At 39.4% G+C, this 22,202-nt stretch overlaps 2 protein-coding genes across 5 annotated transcripts in view; one reads left to right on the forward strand and one right to left on the reverse strand.

Moving 5' to 3' along the window:
- The window catches only part of LOC132391793 (SWI/SNF-related matrix-associated actin-dependent regulator of chromatin subfamily A containing DEAD/H box 1-like), a 63,402-nt gene extending 61,657 nt beyond the window's left edge, over window positions 1-1,745 (forward strand). For 2 of the 4 annotated variants that reach the window (XM_059965416.1, XM_059965417.1), the window contains exon 23: window positions 903-1,745. In XM_059965416.1, coding sequence (XP_059821399.1) covers window positions 903-964 — 62 coding nt within the window. In that variant the 3' untranslated portion in view covers window positions 965-1,745. The remainder of the gene's footprint in view (window positions 1-902) is intronic. The other 2 variants (XM_059965418.1, XM_059965419.1) reach the window with 2 other exon arrangements.
- A 451-nt stretch (window positions 1,746-2,196) lies between these two features.
- Window positions 2,197-20,347, reverse strand: LOC132391795 (hematopoietic prostaglandin D synthase-like). The gene is made up of 6 exons (XM_059965420.1): window positions 20,174-20,347; window positions 15,674-15,814; window positions 7,882-7,974; window positions 7,666-7,775; window positions 6,192-6,290; window positions 2,197-5,404 (listed from the first exon to the last, which is right to left on the reverse strand). Exons 2-6 carry the CDS (start codon window positions 15,804-15,806, stop codon window positions 5,243-5,245), a joined length of 597 nt encoding a protein of 198 aa, XP_059821403.1. The 5' UTR covers window positions 15,807-15,814; window positions 20,174-20,347; the 3' UTR covers window positions 2,197-5,242.
- Window positions 20,348-22,202: the final 1,855 nt, after the last annotated feature.

The raw sequence follows: 22,202 nt of genomic DNA on the forward strand, positions 1-22,202 counted from the left end.
TCCAAATCCTTTCAAGTGAGGTTGTTTGTGTTAGCTTACCAAGTATCACCATTTCAGAAAGCCTGTGTATGTTTGACAATGGAGTGTGAACTACTTAACATCTCCTGATCATTCAACAGAATTTAATCCAGTCTGCACATCAACCAAGGTACCCTGAATCTTTACCCTTTCCTCACCCAGTCTGCTATGCACTCACTCCTGGATCTGATCTGCCAAATAGCACCTGCAGACCAGGGTAGCCAGGCAGTCATCTTGCTGGTGCACATTTCCTTTTGATACTTTAGGTGCTAACCCTAAGGCACTTAGAGAGTAAAGCAGCGTCTTTGTATGTGGAAAGCTTTATAACTGCATGTATTTAATTTCTTTTCAAGAGATTATATATTCCCATATAAATATTCCGGCAGTAATCAGAAGAATGCACATCAACTCAAGAATCTAATACTGAATAGCTAGAAGGCAGTTTACTAACCATATATTGCCATTAACTAACTTTCTTCCACTTCATTTACTACAAAATTCTTAAAAGGCTTGAAAACCCAGAAATAGGCAAGGTATTTTCCCTGGGCTGAGTATAAAGGGCGGACTGTTTAAGACTTCAGAGAAAATTCTTCACTCGATGTGGTGACCATTTGAATTCTCAATCCACAGAAAATGTTGGGGTCTGGTCTTAAAGCTCAATCAAAACACACATCAGTAGACATTAACTTTCTATTTTCCTATTATGATGGTGCTGAGGTAGATCAGATGCGATCAAGCAGGCTTCACACCTGCTCATAATAAGTTATTTTATTGTGAAATATCTTTTAGAAGTGCTTCTAAGATTTTTACATTGCCTCTAAATAAATGTGTTTTGGAGCTCAGTGATTCCAAATTTGTTTTAATATATATTTCCTTTTTTTAAGCAGGTGAGGGGAGCATTCCAGTGAACATAGCAACTCTATTGAAGACTTCATTAGGATTGTAGCAATGAATTTTCCTTCCCTGTGCTTCATAAGCACTATTGCGATAAGTGTGTTGGATTCTGTGTTGAACAGAATCTGGAGAGCTTTCCTCCATTTGAAAAAACGAGCACCAAAATCCTGTATGTTCCAATGTGATGTAGCAGAGTAGCTTTTAAATGAGGAAAAGGAACAACAATTTTTGTGAGATACCAGTCCAGAATTTTGCTGCATCCAAACACAGCAGATGCAAAGTGAAGATGTGTATTGTTGTTACTGTATTGCTGTAGTTCTACAGTTAAGACACAGACTTACAATAAAGAAATGTAATTGGAAGTTCACATCTAATGCAAGCATAGATACTACAGCATTACATTTCATTTCTTTATGTACTTGTTTTATCCATGTGCCTGTAACTTAACTTTCTCAGAGCAGGTGGTTTTTGTTCTGATACTGAATTCTATTTGGACCATGTATTTCTGTAGGTTGGCTTTCATTGAACTCTGATGAGAACTGCAGTGCTTATTAAAATAATAAACCTACTGAGAAAATATTCTAAGCCCACCAGTTCTACATTCTAAAAACACATTGAAAAAAGAATCACTCAATTTGTGGTTATTATAATATTTCGGTGGACATCCTACCTCAGCTACAGTAAACTCTTTGGGCATCAGCTGGTCATAAGTAGAATTCTTATATTCAGTGTTTCTTTGTATGTGCATTTGTGCTGATTACCATTGATGGGTCCCTATTTGTTTACCTGACTTGTTGTACTCATGGTAAGTGGAAAGGAGAACTAAGTGCAAATAAAGATTTTGCTGTTTTCAAATAAACACAGTACACGTGGGACTTATGATTTTAATGTTGGCCTTAGACAGAAAAGGCTGGCAGCTAATGGCAGAAAGATATAACTGTGGACCACGTTTCCATGGCTGAAAATGCCTGCAGACCTGTGGCAGCCAGCAGGTCCATCCTGCAGGTCTCCTGAAGGCTCTTTGACATGAATGGGCTGTGCGTAATTTAGATGTTTGCAAGCTGGGAACAATATGTAGGTGGAACCAAGGAAGTTCCTATCAGCTCAATATCCTGATTCTACCAACTTCACCTTAATGAGATCCAACTAGACTTGGTGGCCAATCTTATCTGCAAAACAATTGGTATGAATTATAAATGGATCTTAATGTCCATGTTTCACAATATTAAGTGGGATTGATCTTTTGTACTGCATGCACATTAGTAATGCAGAACTTTACTCATTTAGAAATGTTCTGAATCTCAAGAGCTGAGGGGTTAGAAGAAAATGTATCAGGACATAAACACTAGTAGAACAGACTTAATGCACATATAAAAACAAGTACAATAATGAATCAATTTGTATTTTTATTACTTTTGCAATAGCATGATGCATATTAGAAATTTTTTTATCTCCTGTGAAAAGTCATTACTTGTGATCCCCAGGTAGTCCACAACAGCCAATGATTCATCCTGCTAGTTTCCCATTCTTTTGTATAAGTCAGGAGTTCATAATTGGGAGGACCCTAGGAAATTCCTAACAGCTGTGTATCCTAATTCTGGCTCAGTCTGCACATTATTAGCCAAATTATCACAAAAGGTTAAGCAATACAAAATATACTTGAATTATCTTGCAAGCCAATGACTTCAGTAAATGTTAACTATGGTCCTAGGTTCAACTGTTAACAAAGTAGTAATGTGTTCTCTATGCAAAATTTCCAAGATCTAGTTAATGAAGTTAATTTAAGCTATTATTTCCTTGGGATTATAAATACTATTAAGGCTATTAATTGTATGCTATTATAATTATAAATTTATTTAAAATACTTTTTAAACAGAGCAAAATTTCCAATCTCACAATTTAGTATCCTGAAATGTCACATCAGCACTGTGTCCCCTCCATTGATCATTCTCCACTATTCAGTGCCTTGGAAAAGCAGTCAACATGGTTTAGGATCCTCCCTCTTGACCCTTCTCCCAATAGGTAAAAGATAGAAAACCAGGTACCATCAGATTCAAGCAAAGCTGCTTATATGAACGTTCAAGGGTGTGATGTGCCTTGGCCCTTGCAAATTACTTGTTTCTCCATTCTGCACTTACTCTAAATACTGTTTTTTTGCATTCTGTTTTTGTTTTTGCTATCTCAATTGTACTTATGTATGGAATGATCTGTCTAGATGGCATGCCAAACAAAAGTTTTTCACCTATATTTTGGTAGGTGTGACAATAATAATACCAATAGCTGTTGCCCAGTGTAGCCAAGAGTTCAGAATCATGTTTGCTAGAAGCTACTCAGTGTAGAGCAGACTGTAGCAAGTAAAACTTGCTCTTATTATTACTTTTCAAGTCTCGCACAGAATTTATCTTCAAATATTGTATACAGATGTTTTTTTGTACCACTGAATGCAGTATTGAATTTATGCTGTACTGAACTTTTAAATCCCTTTTGCCAGTCTGGGACATTTAATGGGCGGGGGGGGGCACAGCAGATAGAGATGCTGCCTGAGCTTCAGTAACCCACATTCAATTATGATCGGTTGTGCCGTTTGTATGGAATTTGCATTCTCCTGGTGACCACACAGGTTTCCTCTGGGTACTCCAGTTTCTGTCTCCATCCTAAAGATGAGATTTGGTAGAATAATCAGCTACACTAAGTTGCTCAGTGTGTTGGTGAATGGGAGAATCTGGGAAAGTTGATGAAAACATGGGGAGAGGGGAGGTTAGGTTATTGTGGGTGGGTGCATGGCACGACCTCAGTGAGCCAAAGGATTTTTATGCTATAAGATTAACTTGCATCTCATATTTGATTCACCTGCTGAAATGTATATTGCAGGTAAAATACATGCACCATTTGGTTGTCATAGTCATTAATAATATGTACAGATGAGTGCAGTAATTCATGTTTAAGAAAGCCACAACTAACAATGTAAAGCTGCCTTACAAAAGTAATTGAGTTACATAAGTTAAATTGCTTAGATTATTAAACATCTCCATTGCTGTATTGACAGCTATAATCTTGATAGAATATTACAATGCACATCCAAGTTGGTGTATTTCACAAGATGGCTTCAAGAATATTCTAGCCTTGCTCTAAATATGCATACTGCTCACCTCAAAGCACTCCGTGTTCTCATCTCTACAGGAAATGGTATTTATTCTGAATTTTACATTTAGTTTCTGGGCTTTCATAAATGACCTTTAGTTTTATACTTCCCCACCTTGTTCCATCAAATTATCTTCCAGTGATAAAGGCCTCTTCCCTAAGCCTTCCCTTTTGATGAAATATGATACCAATCATGTTACCCTTTTCCAATAGCATTCACCTTACATTTTTGCTGCTATTCTTGGTCACCTTTTCCCTTTTCCTTTGCATAATGACGAGTATGTAATATTCAAGTGTAATCTAAACAATAGCAAATAAATGTTTAACACAACTGCACTCCTCTTCAGTTCCACTTCTAAAATTGGGCTGTCTACAATTCCACTTTTAGTGTTTTTTTTTTGTTTCAATGTCAATATCCAATTTATCCTTTTATTTGTTTCTTTTCATCTAACTGAAGTGCAATGTATCACTTGCTTAAATTTTATTTCCCAGTATGCCTGTACTGCAAATTCATAAACATTTTGAAACCTGACACAACCCTTCTCAGTGTTACTTAAACCTGTTTTGTAGCCCCTTTAAATTCTGAAATCACTTGTACTTATTCCATTGCCTAAACTGTTAATTTAAATATTTCAATCTGACAAGAAGAAGACAATGTTGCTTTAGACATAATCAGGTGTCACAGAACAGGCCAGAATGACAACTGCTCCATCTCATCCCAAGTGCTGAGTAGATGGATGCCATTCAGGCATTCAGCTTAATCTGTATCTTAACTACATTTCTCACAATCCCTAACCCTATATCAGTTTATCACTCAGTTCTGAATTCTCTCTAAAGCTCCATTTAGTTTTGTGAGAATAGGTTATTGATTTCTACTGCCTTTTATGAAGAAATGCTTCCTAATATTGCACAAACTTTGTTATAGGATCAGCCTTGTCCACCAAGTGCATCTATTAGTTCACCCTTTCAATCTAATGTACTGGAGGGAATATGAGCCTCGTCTTTGGATCTTCTTTAACATCCTAACAGATTAGAAACTGAAAGCTTCAATCTTAGAAATTTATAGCAATTACTCCAAGATAAAGACTAGTATTTACAACTTGAAGATACTGTGTGAATCGTACTTTAGTCTGGAAGTGTAAAATCCTTTTAAGTAAAATAACTTTTCCAGAGAACTGATGCTGTAACTTTACAGTGGAGTCTTTGGTCGCCGTTCTATCCAGCTTGCAATTTGAGGGAGAGCTTCAATTCGTTCTTTCAAAGCCAGCAAACTGGGATAGTTATGCAGGTTGGCATTTAGGCTGATGAGAGTGATCGAACAGACAGCCCAGTGAAAATCTGCCCAGGTAACCTAGAAGCAAAAATGATTTTAAAGTTAGTTGTTTTTATATTTGAAGTCAAAGACAAGATCACGAACAATTGTTAAAGTAAAGTGGCTGGTATTGAAGCGAAAAGTATGAGCTGCTGGAGAAACTCAAGTCAGGCAGCATCTGTCGAGGTAAATGACGATCAATGTTTCAGGTCATGACCCTTCACCTGGACTGGGATTTAGCTGTATATTGTTCAGGAATTTGAATCTGGGCTGCTCTATTTGGCAATTCTGCTCATTGGGTGAAATGGCAGCCACTAGATTGGGTGAATGGAAACGAGTAAGCAAATGTGTTTGCTGACTTTGTTTGCCAGAGACAGGTGCTTCCACAAAGGAAAATAGCTAACCATAATACATATATGGCAACGTCTCGAGCAGTTTCTATCCTGCTATTATAAGACTCCAGAATGAACCTCTGTCACAATAAAGATGAACTCTTTTCTCAATCTATTTTGTCATCACCCTTACACTTTATTTGTTGCCTGCACTTTCTCTAACTGTAACATCAACATTCTGCATATTTCCCTTTTGTACTACTTTATAAAAACATGGAATGATCTGCGTGGATGGCATGTATGTAAATGCAAGTTCTTCCACTGTCTTGGTACATGTGGCAATAAGAAACCAATTATCAATTCTAAGCATATACAGTGTATCAGGCTGCCAGTCTAAAATGAATGCTAAGTCAACTGGCTTTCTGGATTCTGCTGCATGTGATGTTTATTTTGCTATAATTAGTCATCAAGATAACTCATTAAGTTATACTCACTGAATCGCCAACAAACCAAGATCGGTCCCCCAGGAGTTTGGTCAAGCCTTCCAGAAGTATGGGTACTTTATTGGTGACAATGTCTTCATTCATCCTTTGCTGGAAAGAAGAATGTTGTTAAGACAACATGAGGAAATCGGCAGGTGCTGGAAATTCAAACAACACACACAAAATGCTGGTGGAACACAGCAGGCCAGGCAGCATCTATAAGGAGAAGCACTGTCGACGTTTTGGGCCGAGACCCTTTGTCAGGACCATTGTTAAGACAATCTCAATGTAGGGTTGAGATTGCAAAGAGCTGGAAAAGGCAGGTAAGAAGGGTAATGTCACAAACATAATGGGGAATTCAATATGCAAGGGGGTTGTGAAAATCAGGTTGGTGTCAAATTGCAAGAGGGGGAATTTTCTGAGTGCCTATGAGAGGACTTTTTAGAGCAGCTTGTGATTGAGCCTGCCAGGGGAAATGCTATCCTAGATTGGGTGTTGCAATTAAATGCAATTATTACATTAAGAAACACTTTGACACTTGACCAATCAAGACATAGAAGAGTAGGGTCCTACTGCAGCAAAAGGGATTAATGTAGAGGGGCAAAACAGGGACATGGGCACATTTCTGTGCTGTATATCTCAATGGATAAGAAATTCTGCAGTTACATAAAGAAACAATAAAGATAAATAGGTTACTGCGAACAGTAGTAGATAGAGAACAGTCCCTCAGGAAAAACATTCCCCACAATCGTGCACATCTATAAAGAGTACTGCCTTAAGATGGACCATGGACCCCGCTGCTCCCCTACCACCCAGTCCACACCCTCACTGCTGCCATTGGGAAGAAGATACCGCAGCCTCAGGTCCCACACCACCGTTACTACTCTTCAACCATCAAGCTCCTGAATCAGCATGGATAACATCACTCACCAACACTGAACTGATTCTTCAAAATGTAGACTCACTTTCTACAACATATGTTCTCAGTATTATTTCTTTATTATGATTATTATTTTCAGTTTATCTTTTGCATATTGATACTTTGATATTAAATCTACCTTGAACTAGGAATTAAAGAGATGAATTTATAATAGGGAATAAAGAAATGACAAATGTTAAATAAATACTTTGTTTATCATCATAGCATAAAAAGGGGAGAGTCAAAAGACAAGAGGGATTAAAAGGTAATCATCATAAAAGAGAGAGTACTGGCGAAGTTATGGGGTCTAAAACCGAGAACTTCTTTCAATGACTATCTCCAAGGATCCTGAAAAAGGTAGGTGCAGCAATAATAAACAGTAAGACTCCTAAGGTTCTGGGAAGACATCAGCTTTTAAGGAACCAAATATAACAAGTCTAGATTCTTACAACACCACTATACATTTGAAAATCCAACATTTCAAAATATGAGCAAAAATGCTACCTGCTAATTTGTTATCAGTGTCACAGATACTACAATATTATACAGCATAAAACTCAGTCTTACTTTCACAGCTTCATTCTTCTCGGTCCAAGGAAATAGGTTCATGTAGTCATTGATTGTGTCCACGATGGCATCCACTTGAGCTTGTTCAATGCTGCTTTTCCCAGCTAAGCCTAAGTAAAAATTTTTTAAATGTGTATGTTATGTGAATAAATGCATCATTGTTATGAGATCACACTAAACTCCTAATATGAATGAGAAAATAATGATTAACGTTACCTGTTTCTCTAGCCAGGTACCTTGCAATGGCAGTGCTCTGGTTCAGTTCAATATTATCTACTTTCAGAATCGGAAGTTGTTTAAACAGCAGATCTAGAACAGGAACCATACAGACCAATTAAATATACTCTTTTCCTGAAGGAACTGGTACTGGAAACAATATCAGCCTTACTGGTGCATCATGTCACCTTATTCATTTAAATAAAATATCTATGGAACAGGTTGATATCTGCCTCTGTCCTTGTTCTGTCATCTATCAGATAGTTATGTGTCTTTTCTATTTTGCTGGAACCGTTGCTGCATTTGTACATTGTTTGCCACAGACTAGGCTCAATGGAACAGGACAGCTTGGATCACCAGTCCATGAAAAATCCATTGATAAGTAGCTTTCATTGTAAAGATGGATTTTTTGTGTCTGTTGTTGCATTAGTGCAGTGGAATTACTCAGAAGCTTGTAATGCTTTATCATTTACTTTCAGAATTGTCCGTAGGCCTAGGCCTAGAGTCCTTCTCTTCATCTTAAACCGCCTCTTCAAAAATCGCCACATTGGACTGTCTTTAGAATGAATATTTCCCTCCAATTTTCTACTACACCGGTAATTTGTTCACTCCCAGAAGTCAGTGGACGGCATGTAAGGGGTAGATGAGGGAGGTAATTCAGGAGGGAGAGATTGACATCACAGCCCAAATTGGGCGAGTCCATTCAACACTCAGAAAGCGCACTTCACACTCCTCACCAGTCTGTCCTCCCCCTCCATCCAGTACAAAGCTTACCAATTATCAGCCTACCATCCTCTCCTCTGTGCAATACAGCACTTTTCCTTTTGTTTTACCTCACAGTATTTCCATATGAAATCATCTGTGGATGGCACACAAACAAAAGAGTGCCGTAATAAACTAATTTCGGGCTCCTAAAACTCTTAATGACTATTTCCAGTACTAAAAAAACACATTAGCTCTTTTTCTCTGTGCTATCTGGCCACAGTGTTTCTGGGCATTCTGGTCTAGATATCCTTATTTCTGCAAGAGTTTGCTTTTGTATTAAACAAATAAACAGCTGTGTCGGCATCTGTAGAGCTCTGTACAATACAATGCTACTAAACACAAAATGCTGGAGGAACTCAACAGGCCAGGCAGCATTTATGGTAAAAATTACAGCTGGTGTTGGCCTTTTCTATTCACCACGTAGTATTACTGAAAAGGGTTACTCTCTCTATACCAAATACTGGAAATGAGAGGGGAAAAAAACATGGAAAAGTCAGATTATTGCAAATAAACCAGTAACCCTTGCTGTCAGGTCAATTGCTCTCCTCCATTTCAGGTCTTCCAGCCACACCCACTACCATTGTCTGGAGCTCAGGCTATAAGGGTATTCCTCTAAGGAATCAAAGCACAGATTGTCAGTCTAACCTTGGCCCACAATGGTGTTTACGCTCTACACAAGCCTCTTCTCAAGTTGCACAGTCAGCATGTCCTCCTATTCCCTTCTCCCTTGTGTATTTAACTTTTCATCAAATTCAAATGTGGATTTCATGAACTTTCAGTTCTGGGTTCAAACCTGCATAAAACTACTTTATAGTATACAGGACAGAAGCAAACTGTTCACCATGATTATACAAGTGATTTATACTCAAAGTTATAGGTAGAGTCCTACTATCCTAGTGCCCAGATCCACCATGGGCCTTCCAACTACCAACTAATTACACTAATCCCATTCATCAGCACATAAAGTCATACAGCATAGCAATAGCCCCTTTCACCCAACTCACCTGTGCTGATCAAGTTGCCTATCTGAGCTACTCCATGTGCCTGCATTTGACTCCTATCTCTTTACACTTTTCCCAACCACATGCCCGACTAAATATCTTTAAAACAGCATAATTGTACCCACCTCTACTACCTCCTCTGACAGCTCATTCCATACCCACACCCACTGTAAAAACCAAAAAACACCCTCTCAGGTCCTTTTGTAAATCTTTCTTGTTGAACTTTAAACTAATTCTCCTATTTATTTTAAGAAGTACCGAAGCATGAAATCCCACACCACCATATTTAGAAAAAGCTGATTCTCAACAACATGCTAGCGTAGTGGTTAACATAACCTTTAGATTAGCAGAGATTGAAAGATCAGAGTTCAATTCTTGATGCTGTCTGCAAGGAATCTACATTCTCCCTGTGACCACTTGGGTTTCCTCCCACATTCCAAAGATCTATGGCTTAGGGTTAGTAAGTTGTGGGCATGCTATATTGGCACCTGAAGCATAGCAACACCTGTGGGTATCCTTGGAGTGTGTTGGTCATTGATGCAAATGATGCAGTTCACTGTATATTTTGATGTCCCTATATACATGAGACAAATAAAGCTAGTCTTTATAACATCAAGTCCTTGAAATGACCTACATTACCCCTACTCTACCTCAGTAATGGAACACCACAAGCATGAACTTGTCTTTAATTGAATTTTTTTTCCATGAATGCTTTGTTCTGCATGTATTTTTTCCCTTCACTGTCTTGTATAACTAACATATAACCTGCATTCTGTCTGACTCTGCAGGTTCATAGATTAGATTAGATTGTCTGCAGATGTACCATGGAGAGCACTCTGACCAGTTGCATCACTGTCTGGTACGGAAGTGCCAATGCACAAAACCAGAAAAACCTGCAGAGGGCTGTAAGCTCAGCTAGCTGCATTATGGGCACTAGCCTCAGCACCATCGAGGATATCTTCAAAGTGTGATGCTTCAAGAAAGTAACATACATCATTAAGGACCCTCACCATCTGGGACATGTCCTCTCCTCACTATTATCATCAGATAGATACTTTATCAATCCCAAAGGAAATTACAGTGTCACAGTATCATTACAAGTATGCAGATATACAAATATTGAAAGAGAAATAAAAAATAAGTTACCTTAAACAGTCTAACAGGAGGGGTCACCACTTCCCTGGCTATAGGTTGACACATATAGAGCCTAATGGCCAAAGGTAAGAATTACGTAATATAGCACTCTTTGGAGCAGTACAATTGTCTTGGGAGGTACAAAAGCCTGAAGATACACACTCAACATTTTAGCAGCAGCTTCTTCTCCATCACCATTGGATTTATGAATAGTCCATGAACCTATGAAAACTACCTCACTATTTAATCAACACACACAAAATGCTGGTGGAACGCAGCAAGCCAGGCAGCATCTATAGGAAGAAGCGCTGTCGACGTTTCAGGCCGAGACCCTTTGTCAGGATTTCCTTGTGCTTACTATTTAATCTCTTTTTTTTATTTTTTATATATTCTTATTGTAATTTACAGCAATTTTTATATATTGCACTGTTCTTCTGCTGCAAAACAATTTCATGGCATTAATCAGTGATAATAAACCTGATTCTGATTCAGTTCTCATGGGGAATTTGAACTTGCACAGTGATTGGGCAAATCAAGTTAGCCAAGGCAGTCCAGGGGAGATCTTCATAGAAGGCATCCATGATAATTTTATTGAATGGCATGTTACTGAACCTACAAGGGAGATGCTATATTTGATCTGATCCTGTGCAATGAAAGTAATGATCTTGTAGGTAGGAATTGTCTTGGAAAGAGTGATCACAGTATGACTAAAATTCTCATACAAATGAAGAGTGCAATAGTTTGATCTAAATCCAGTGGATTAAGCTTAAACAAGAGAGACTTTTTTTTTGTATTTGCACACTCGGTCTTTTGCACATTGGTTGTTTGTCAGTCTTTTTTTCTGTGTAGTTTTCATTCATTCTATTGTATTTCTTTGTTCTACTGTGAATCCCTGCAAGGAAATGAACCTCGGGGTAGTATATAGTGACATACACGTACTTTGATAATAATTTTACTTTGAACTACAATGAGATGAGGGAGGAGCTGGCTAGCGTAGACTGGGAACACAGACTATATGATGGGACCGTTGAAAAACAATGGAAGACATTCAGGAAGATTTTTCACAGTGCTCAACATATGGATATCCCAATTAAAGCGAGGTTAGTAAGGCTGGAGACAGCCAGTCTTGGATAACTAAGAAAATTAAAGAAGACATCAAACTCAAAGGTCATGCATCCAAAATTGCCAAAAGTAACAGAAACTGGAAGATTCAGTTAACTTTAAAAAAACAACAAAGAACCACTGAGCAAGCAATAAGGAAAAGGAAGATAGATTGTGAAAACAAACTAGTTACAAAGTATGAAAACAAATAGTAAATATTTTGATAATTATGTAAAATGGAAAAGGATGGCTTAAGTGAAAGTAGATCCCTTGAAAGGTGAGAAGGTGGAGGGAATATTGGGTAATGTGGAAATAGCCATGACTAATTTGTGTCTGTCTTTACTGTGGAGGACAGGCCTGACATGCTAAAAAGAGATGTTATGGATGCAATGGGAGGCGAGGACCATGTTGCAATCATTGTCACTAAAGAGACAGTGATGAGCAAACTAATGGGCCTAAAGATAGGCTAGTCCCCTGGTCCTGATAGGATGCATCCCAGGATGCTGAAAGAAATGGCAAAAGTTGTACTAGATGAGTTTGCAATTGTTTACCAAAATACACTGGACTCTGGGCAGTCCCAACAGACTGGAAGACAACAAAGTTCACACCACTGTTTTAAAAAATGCAGGTGAAATGGCTAACTATAGGCCAGTTAGCTTAAAGCTTGAAGCTATTGTTGTTGAGTGGCTTGCCGAGCTGGCTTGTTAGCTTGCAGATGTTTCATTACCCAGCTAGGCAACATTACTAAGGAAGAAAAACTAAACACCTGAGTAGAAGTGGTTCCATTAGGTAGATACAGCATGCATTCATGAAGGATGGGTCCGGGATGACAAAATTACTGGAGTTCTTTGAGGATTTTTGAGGTTCTTCGAGGAATATAAAGAATGTAAAAGGAATCTTAAGAAAGAGATTAGAAAAGCTGAAAGAAGATACGAGGTTGGTTTGGCAAATAAGGTGAAAGTAAATCCGAAAGGTTTCTACAGTTATATTAAAAGCAAGAGGATAGTGAGGGATAAAATTGGCCCCTTAGAGAATCAGAGTGGTCAGCTATGTGTGGAGCCGAGGGAGATGGGAGAGATTTTGAACGATTTCTTCTCTTCGGTATTCACTAAGGGGAAGGATATTGAATTGTGTAAGGTGTGGGAAACAAGTAAGGAAGTTATGGAACCTATGACAATTAAAGAGGTGGAAGTACTGGCGCTTTTAAGAAGTTTAAAAGTGGATAAATCTCCGGGTCCTGACAGGATATTCCCCAGGACCTTGAGGGAAGTTTGTGTAGAAATAGCAGGAGCTCTGACAGAGATCTTTAAGATGTCATTAGAAACGGAGATTGTGCCAGAGGATTGGCGTATTGCTCATGTGGTTCCATTGTTTAAAAAGGGTTCTAGAAGTAAGCCTAGCAATTATAGACCTGTCAGTTTGACATCAGTGGTGGGTAAATTAATGGAAAGTATTCTTAGAGATAGTATTAATAATTATCTGGATAGACAGGATCTGATTAGGAGTAGCCAGCATGGATTTGTGCGTGGAAGGTCATGTTTGACAAACCTTATTGCATTTTTTGAAGAAGTTACGAGGAATGTTGACGAGGGTAAGGCAGTGGATGTAGTCTATAGGGACTTCAGCAAAGCCTTTGACAAAGTTCCACATGGAAGGTTAGTTAAGAAGGTTCAGTCGTTAGGTATTAATGCTGGAGTAATAAAATGGATTCAACAGTGGCTAGATGGGAGATGCCAGAGAGTAGTGGTGGATAATTGTTTATCGGGATGGAGGCCGGTGACTAGCGGGGTGCCTCAGGGATCTGTTTTGGGCCCAATGTTGTTTGTAATATACATAAATGATCTGGATGATGGGGTGGTAAATTGGATTAGTAAGTATGCCGATGATACTAAGGTAGGAGGTGTTGTGGATAATGAGGTGGGTTTTCAAAGCTTGCAGGGAGATTTATGCCAGTTAGAAGAATGGGCTGAATGTTGGCAGATGGAGTTTAATGCTGAGAAGTGTGAGGTTCTACATTTTGGCAGGAATAATCCAAATAGAACATACAGGGTAAATGGTAGGGCATTGAGGAATGCAGAGGAACAGAGAGATCTAGGAATAACAGTGCATAGTTCCCTGAAGGTGGAGTCTCATGTAGATAGGGTGGTGAAGAAGGCTTTTGGAAGGCTGGCCTTTATAAATCAGAGCATTGAGTACAGAAGTTGGAATGTAATGTTAAAATTGTACAAGGTATTGGTAAGGCCAAATTTAGAATATTGTGTGCAGTTCTGGTCACCGAATTATAGGAAAGATATCAATAAATTAGAGAGAGTGCAGGACGATTTACTAGGATGTTACCTGGGTTTCAGCACTTAAGTTACAGAGAAAGGTTGAACAAGTTAGGTCTCTATTCATTGGAGCGTAGAAGGTTGAGGGGGGATTTGATCGAGGTATTTAAAATTTTGAGAGGGATAGATAGAGTTGACGTGAATAGGCTGTTTCCATTGAGAGTAGGGGAGATTCAAACGAGAGGACATGATTTGAGAGTTAGGGGGCAGAAGTTTAAGGGAAACACGAGGGGGTATTTCTTTACTCAGAGAGTGATAGCTGTGTGGAATGAGCTTCCTGTAGAAGTAGTAGAGGCCAGTTCAGTTGTGTCATTTAAGGTAAAATTGGATAGGTATATGGACAGGAAAGGAGTGGAGGGTTATGGGCTGAGTCCGGGTAGGTGGGACTAGGTGAGATTAAGAGTTCGGCATGGACTAGGAGGGCCGAGATGGCCTGTTTACGTGCTGTGATTGTTATATGGTTATATTTAATGAGCATAGAGAATAAAGCAGAACTGGTAGATGTTGTACAGTTGAATTTCCAGAAGGCATTTGATAAGGTGCCATCTTAGATAGCACTACAAGTAATTATGTCACCTGGACAACCTTGGTCCCCACTTTATGCCAGGCATTCCTCTACCCCATCCCTGCAACTTAAAACACAATTATTTTCCCACTTTTCCAGTTCCGATGAAGGGTTATTGATAATAGACTAACTATCTTTCCCTCTTCATTGATGCTGCCTGATCTGCTGAGAATATACAGCATTTTTATTGTTTTTATTTCAGATTTCTAGTATTTATATTCTTTTTCTTTTCAATGATCTGTGTATAAACTGACTGCTCAATTTTCAACTTCATAAGTGACTAAACCTCAAGATGTACTTCAGTATACTATAATGAGATGGACTCTCAACATTATGGCCTTGCACCTGATTGTCTACTTTCTCTGTAGCTGCAACATTTTATTCTACATTCAGCTATTGTTTAAATACTACCTCAATGCTCCACTGTAACAAATGCCAAGGTAGTGCAGCAGTTAGCATGAGACTGTTCCAGCTCAGGACATTCTGGAGTTCGAAGTTCAATTCTGGTGCCATTCTGTAACGATTGTCTGTATGTCCTCCCCATGGAATGCATGGGTTTTCTTTGATTTCTTCCCACAGTCCAAAGAAGTACTGGGTAGGTTAATTATCATTATAAGTTGTCCTGTGATTAGGTTAGGGTTAATCAAGTTTGTCAGGAGTTGCTGGGGCAGCTTGGTTCGAAGGGCCAGAAGGGCCTAGTCTGCTCTATATCGCTAAGTATAAATATGTATGAATGGTATGCGGGAGAAGTTTACCCTGGTACATTAGACTACAATAAACCAAATCCAAATCCAATTGGCTGTGAAATAATTTAGAATATCATGAAAAACATTACATGTATGCCAGTCCTTCAACAGTTTCAGAGGTGACAAATGTAATTTGTAATCCATACTGCTTACTTGATTTTAAATGGTCCCAAACAGATCTTTCAATTGTTTCATCTTCATAATTTATTCCACTGTATGCAAAAATGTATCGAGCTGTTTCTGCTCTCCCTCTCAGTTTGAAGTACGTTAATTTATAGTTTGGCATGTTTAAACCTATCAGGGATTACAGGAAGAAATGTGAAACGAACACAAGCATAATTTTAATATTCTGCCAATAACAGACAGTATAAACAAATATAATACCAAACAATAGGTACGTAAACATTGAAAGATACTATTCAACTGCAATATTGTTATCTTAAAAATCTCCAATAAATAGAAAGAACAGTGGGACTTTCATTAAATATGAACCATAGATGTAATTTGTTCTTTTGGGTTCCTCCCAACCATTTTATTCTTTACAAGATATTTGCATCCCTCTGCCCCTGTAGTTGAGGTCTGTTATGCACCCCAGTCCAGATGTCTAAAACATCATCTGTTCATTCATTTCCATGCTGACCTGCTGAGTTACTTCAGTATTTTGCATGTGTTGCTCTAGATTTCCAGCAGCTGCAGAATTTCCTGTGAGTCTATTATGCATCTTCCCTTTCTATGGTTTTGTTGTTGACAGTTACATCTTAAGCTACTTAGATTTTAATCTCTGGAACTTCGTCCCAGATCTTTCCACTCCTCCGCTGCTAACTTTTTTTTTGAGGTCTTCCTTAAAAGCTTGATCAAGCTTTTGGTCACTTGTTCTAATATCTCCTTTAGTAACTCATGGACAATTCTTTGTCTGGTAGCAGCTTCTGGCTATTATTTTTCCAGATTAAAGGCGTCATGTAAGTGCATTTTTTGATGACAACAAAACACAGATCAGGTGGCACAAACACCCTGAGGCGTAAGCCTTTGATATCTGACGACGCTGCAACCAGGCAGGATGTACAACATCTTTGCTTCTAAAACATTCCGATAAGATTTTGTTTTATTATGCACATACTTAAGATTTACAAGATTCCTATTACCTGTTATTCCTGAATTTTCAAGAGGAATTATGAGACTATAGAAATGCGAAGTCATAAATTATGTAACACTTGGTTTACGAGGGGTGATTGATAAGTTCATGGCCTAAGGTAGAAGGAGATGAGTTATACAGTTCTCATTACATGCACATGCAGGTCAGCTCTTTGAATGATTCTGCAGAAAGTTCGAAGTTAATAACTCATCGGGGTGATTGATAAGTTTGTGGCCTAACTTAGAAGAGATGAGTTATACAGCTCTAGTTACATGCACATGCAAGTAAACTCTTTGAGTGATTATGCAGAAAGTTTGAAGTTAATAACTCATCTCCTTCTACCTTAGGCCATAGATTTATCAATCACCCAGATGAGTTATTAACTTCAAACTTTCTGCATAATCACTCAGAGTATAACTGTGTGTGCATGTAATGAGAGTTGTATAACTCAACTCCTTGAATCCTCCTTGCTGTGGACACTTTCTGGAGGTCCAAGATCCGTATGCTCCATGACCGCTGGGCTAAGTATGTAAATGTAGGAGGGGACTATGTTGAAAAATAAATGTGCTAGATTTTCTAAAATTGACTCCTACCTTAGGCCACAAACTTATCAATCACCCCCCCCCCCCCCACCCCTGTATCGTTCTTTTTACAGGGAAGCTTCAAGAATTATTTAACTGATGGGTTGATGACATTTAAAGGATTTTTGTAGGGTTTAATTGTTAGAAATTATTTAAAAAGGTACTAGAGAAGCCAGGAATTAGAGCACATAATAGATTAACAGTTTAACTATTCCTTGGGTAATGATGCTGCAAAAACACTACTGAACATGTACAATTTTGTCCCTTAGAAACACTTAGAAAGTTGGACATCAAAGGAAATGTCAGGTAGAGTTTAGGTTTTGTTAAATAAGGGCTACAGAGAGCTAGATGTTGCTGAGATACGGGTTAAGAATGATCCCATTGAATAGGGAAGTGGACTCAATGGCTGTATGTCTCCTGTTCTTATATTCCAATACCATTCTTTGGTTCAATAACAAGTGATTGCGGACTTCAGGAAGGGGCAGGTCAAGTCAAGACAAGCCACTTTTTATTGTCATTTCGACCATAACTGCTGGTACAGTACACAGTAAAAATTAGGCGACATTTTTCAGGACCATGGTGCTACATGAAACAGTACAAAAACTACACTGAACTACGTAAAACAACACAAAAACTACACTAGACTAAGACCTACACAGGACTGCATAAAGTGCACAAAAACAGTGCAGGCATTGCAATAAATAATAAACAAGACAGTAAGTTGGTGTCAGTCCAAACGCTGGGTATTGAGGAATCTGATGGTTTGGAGGAAGAAACTGTTACATAGTCTGGTTGTGTGGTGAACTACATATACCTGTCTGGACACGCCCCTCTGCTGACTGCTCCTGTGGCTCCTCCCACAGACCCCGGTATAAAGGGGATTGGAGGCCCTCAGTCTCCAAGATGTCGTTGTCACGTTTGCAGCTAATTAAAAGCCCATCTTTTGCCTCCCGTCTCCGAGAGTTATTGATGGTGCATCAGGTTGTGAGAGCCCGAATGCTTCGGAGCCTTTTCCCAGACGGCAGGAGGGAGAAGAGTTTGTATGAGGGGTGCGTGGGGTCCATAATGCTGTTTGCTTTGTGGATGCAGCGTGTGGTGTAAATGTCTGTAATGGCGGAAAGAGAGACCCGATGATCTTCTCAGCTGACCCCACTATCCACTGCAGGGTCTTACGATCCGAGGTGGTGCAATTACCGAACCAGGCAGCGATGCAGCTGCTCAGGATGCTCTCAGTACAACCCCTGTAGAATGTGATGAGGATGGGGGGTGGGAGATGGACTTTCCTCAGCCTTCGCAGAAAGTAGAGACGCCGCTGGGCTTTCTTTGCTATGGAGCTGGTGTTGAGGGACCAGGTGAGATTCTCCGTCAGGTGAACACCAAGAAATTTGGTGCTCTTAACGATCTCTACCAAGGAGCCGTTGATGTTCAGCGGGGAGTGGTTGCTCCGTCCCCTCCTGAAGTCAACAACCATTTCTTTTGTTCACATTTAGAGACAGGTTGTTGGCTCTGCACCAGTCCGTTAGCCGTTGCACCTCCTCTCTGTAAGCTGACTTGTCGTTCTTGCTGATGAGACCCACCACAGTTGTGCCATCGACAAACTTGATGATGTGGTTCGAGCTGTGTGTTGCAGCACAGTCGTGGGTCAGCAGTGTGAACAGCAGTGGACTGAGCACACAGCCCTGGGGGTGCTCAGGGTAATGGCGTTGGAGATGCTGCTCCCGATCCGGACAGACTGAGTTCTCCCAATCAGGAAGCCTAGTATCCAGTTACAGAGGGAGGTGTTCAGGCCCAGTCGGCTCAGCTTTCCAATCAGTTTCTGAGGGATGATTGTGTTGAATGCTGAACTGAAGTCTATGAACAGCATTCCAACGTATGTGTCTTTTTTGTCCAGGTGGGTTAGGGTCAGGTGGAGGGTGAGACGAAGGAACACATACCAATCCTCACAGAGGGATCAGAAGTGGAGAGGGTAAGCAACTTCAAGTTCCTGGGTGTCAAGATCTCTGAGGATATAACCTGGTTCTAACATATTGATGTAGTCATAAAGAAGGCAAGACAGCGGGTATACTTTATTGGGAGTTTGAAGCGATTTGGCACGGCGCAAGTACACTAAAAAAAATTTAAATAGTTGTGTCGTGGAGAGCATTCTGACAGGCTGCATCACTGTCTGGTATGGAGGGGCTACTGCGCAGGCCGAAAGAAACTGCAGAAGGTTGTAAATCTAGTCAGTTCCATCTTGGGCACTAGCCGACAAAGTACCCAGGTCATCTTTAGGGAGCGGTGTCTCAGAAAGGCAGTGTCCATTATTAAAGACGTCCAGCACCCAGGGCATGCCCTTTTCTCACTGTTACTATCGGGTAGGAGATACAGAAGGCTGAAGGCACACACTCAGCAATTCAGGACCAACTTCTTCCCCTCTGCCAGCCGATTCCAAAATGGACTTTGAAGCTTTGGACACTACCTCACTTTTTTAATGTACAGTAATTCTGTTTTGCAAGTTTTTAATAATCTATTCAATATACGTAATTGATTTACTTTATTATGTTTTATTTTATTTATTTCTCTCTCTCTCTCTCTCTCTCTCTCTCTCTCTGCTAGATTATGTATCGCATTGAACTGCTGCTACTAAGTTAACAAATTTCACGTCGCCTACTGGTGATAATAAACCTGATTCTGATTCAGAAACAAGATGAAGCAAGAAACTCAGACAGGCCAGTTTATGGGAGTTCAGAACCTTCAATGCATTACAATACATTCTGCCTGGGAACTTTTTTAAGTATTTGAAAAAACTTTCATAAGGGGTTATCCCCATCCGTATTTGTAATGAAAATTTTAATTTTTTTTAATGTATCATCACCTTTCAAATAAAGATCTGAACAGCTCAGACCAGACCACTTTCATTTCACAACAAAAGAGTTATTTATAATCCATTGTTACACTTACCCACGCAGTTTGATCTCGGTACTACTGTGAGATGTGCTCAGTTCCCTTATATCGAACGGTACTGAAATCAAAGTCTATCAAGTAACGTTCTGGACTTCAGTGGAACTGGACCGGCAAACAGTTGAAGCCGTGACTATGATTTCACGGCGAGATAATGCCTCTTACCATCCTCCAGTGCTGTTTAAACACTTTCGTTTGGTGACGTAAGGCGCATAGCTGTTCCACAGGGGAGGGTGGACTGAAAACAAGGATGGACTCATCCGAAACCTCAGTTTTGCAGCTGAGAATGGGATGAACTTAAGGCAATCTAATTGAAAATACTGCAGCTTCAACGTTTCCTAAACAATAGATCTAAGACCATTTGCACTCTCAGAATCTTATGCAAAAGAACAATTATTCAACCCGCATACTTTCTCATTCAAATGCACACAACGAATTTACCATAATAATTCCAATAAGCAGAGAAACTAGAGAAGCTGGGGCTGTTTCTCAAAGCAAAAGCAATTCTGAGGAAAATTGAATTAAAGTTTCCAAAGTTACCAGCAGTTTTTCTAGAGTGAGCTTTACCTATGGTTGTCAAGGTCACTAGCCAGATGACAAGAAAATTGACAAAAAAAATTGGATTTCTTGAGTTTATATGAGCCTGGAAGTTGAAGTGAATTGAATAGTGAGAAAATCAGTTCCTTCAGGAAAAGAGTCAGAAAATGGGATCAGTTAGATAATTTCAAAAAACTCATACAGGCACAATGGATTAAACAATCTCCAGACTTGTTTGTATTATGTGCTCTTCTCCAAGCCTAAGACTTGGAAATATCTCTGTCCTTTGGAGTCAAAACTTCTTCCTATTTTGTACACAGATCACAGCTTTTCAAAACCAGGTCTCATCACCACCTTCTCAAGGGAAATGAGGCATAGGTAATAAATGTTGGCCTTGAAAGTGTACCCCAGTCTATAAGAGAAACCTAAAATCAATTATATCATAGGTCTGAAGTTTGGATCCATAGTGTGTATTTCTTGACCACTATCAACACTGTGGTCTATCCAAAATGTCATCAGATACAGGATACAAGGGCTAGAATATACAGCTTTCATTTACCAGATGCAGAATAGGCAATTTTCAGTTAATACCCATGCTTAATCCCAAAATGTACCTTCAGTATCAGGAGACAACTCACTTCCAGCACACCAAACTGAAATGATTTATCTATAGAGGTTCTAATCTTCTATCAGTTTAGTTGTTTTCACCATCAGTAGTACCTACAGGAAATGGTGCCACAAGATGGCAGCACCCATCATCAAGATTGCACACACAATTGCTGGAGGAGCTCAGCAGATCAGGCAGCATCTATGGAAAAGAGTCCCGATAAAGGATCTCTCCCTTCTTTGGAAAAGAGTAAACTATTCTCACGACTGTTTACTCTTTTCCAAAGATGCTGCCTGGCCTACTGAGGCCCTGTGGCATTTTGTGTGTATTGTTTTGATTTCCAGCACCTGTAGATTTTCTCTGGCTGTAACCCATCATCAAAGATTCCTAACTCCAGACCACTCCATCTTCTTGCAACCTCAATTGGGTAGGAGGTTAAGACACTTGAAGTGCCACACAACTAGGTTCAACAAAATGCTATTTCCCTTGAACCAACCAACGCAACCATAATCACTAGAGTTTAGAAACACCATGACCACTTTGTTCACTTGCACTTGTTACATACTCTGTGGGTATCTTGTGACTGTCACATGACCATGATGTAATTGAGTCTCTGCTGGGCATAATGTAATGGTCTTGTGATGGTAGATTGATGTAATTTTCCCACCAGTGAGAGGTCATGTGATGGCCTGTTTCAACAGGTCTAAAAGGAGCACGTCTCACTGTGACACAGGTCAGTTCATGGCTTAATTTTTCAGTGATTCCGTTCTACTGCGTATTTGATTTCATGACACTGTTTTGCTTAAAAGTGGAGCTTTAATTTCTACTGTAAGAATCATTGTGCCGACAGTTCTGAAAATCTCTGCCAGTTAAAGTCCAGTCGGA

This window comes from Hypanus sabinus, chromosome 3, assembly GCF_030144855.1.
Source record: "Hypanus sabinus isolate sHypSab1 chromosome 3, sHypSab1.hap1, whole genome shotgun sequence".
Classification (NCBI taxonomy): Eukaryota; Metazoa; Chordata; class Chondrichthyes; order Myliobatiformes; family Dasyatidae; genus Hypanus; species Hypanus sabinus.

Excerpts from the sequence above, each read along its gene's own strand:
- LOC132391795 (XM_059965420.1), bottom strand. The coding sequence starts at position 15,806 with ATGCCAAACTATAAATTAACGTACTTCAAACTGAGAGGGAGAGCAGAA. Across the intron at positions 7,776-7,881 it reads GTACCTGGCTAGAGAAACAG|GCTTAGCTGGGAAAAGCAGC; the intron begins GTAACGTTAATC and ends ATTTTTACTTAG. Across the intron at positions 5,405-6,191 it reads CTTGGTTTGTTGGCGATTCA|GTTACCTGGGCAGATTTTCA; the intron begins GTGAGTATAACT and ends TTTTGCTTCTAG.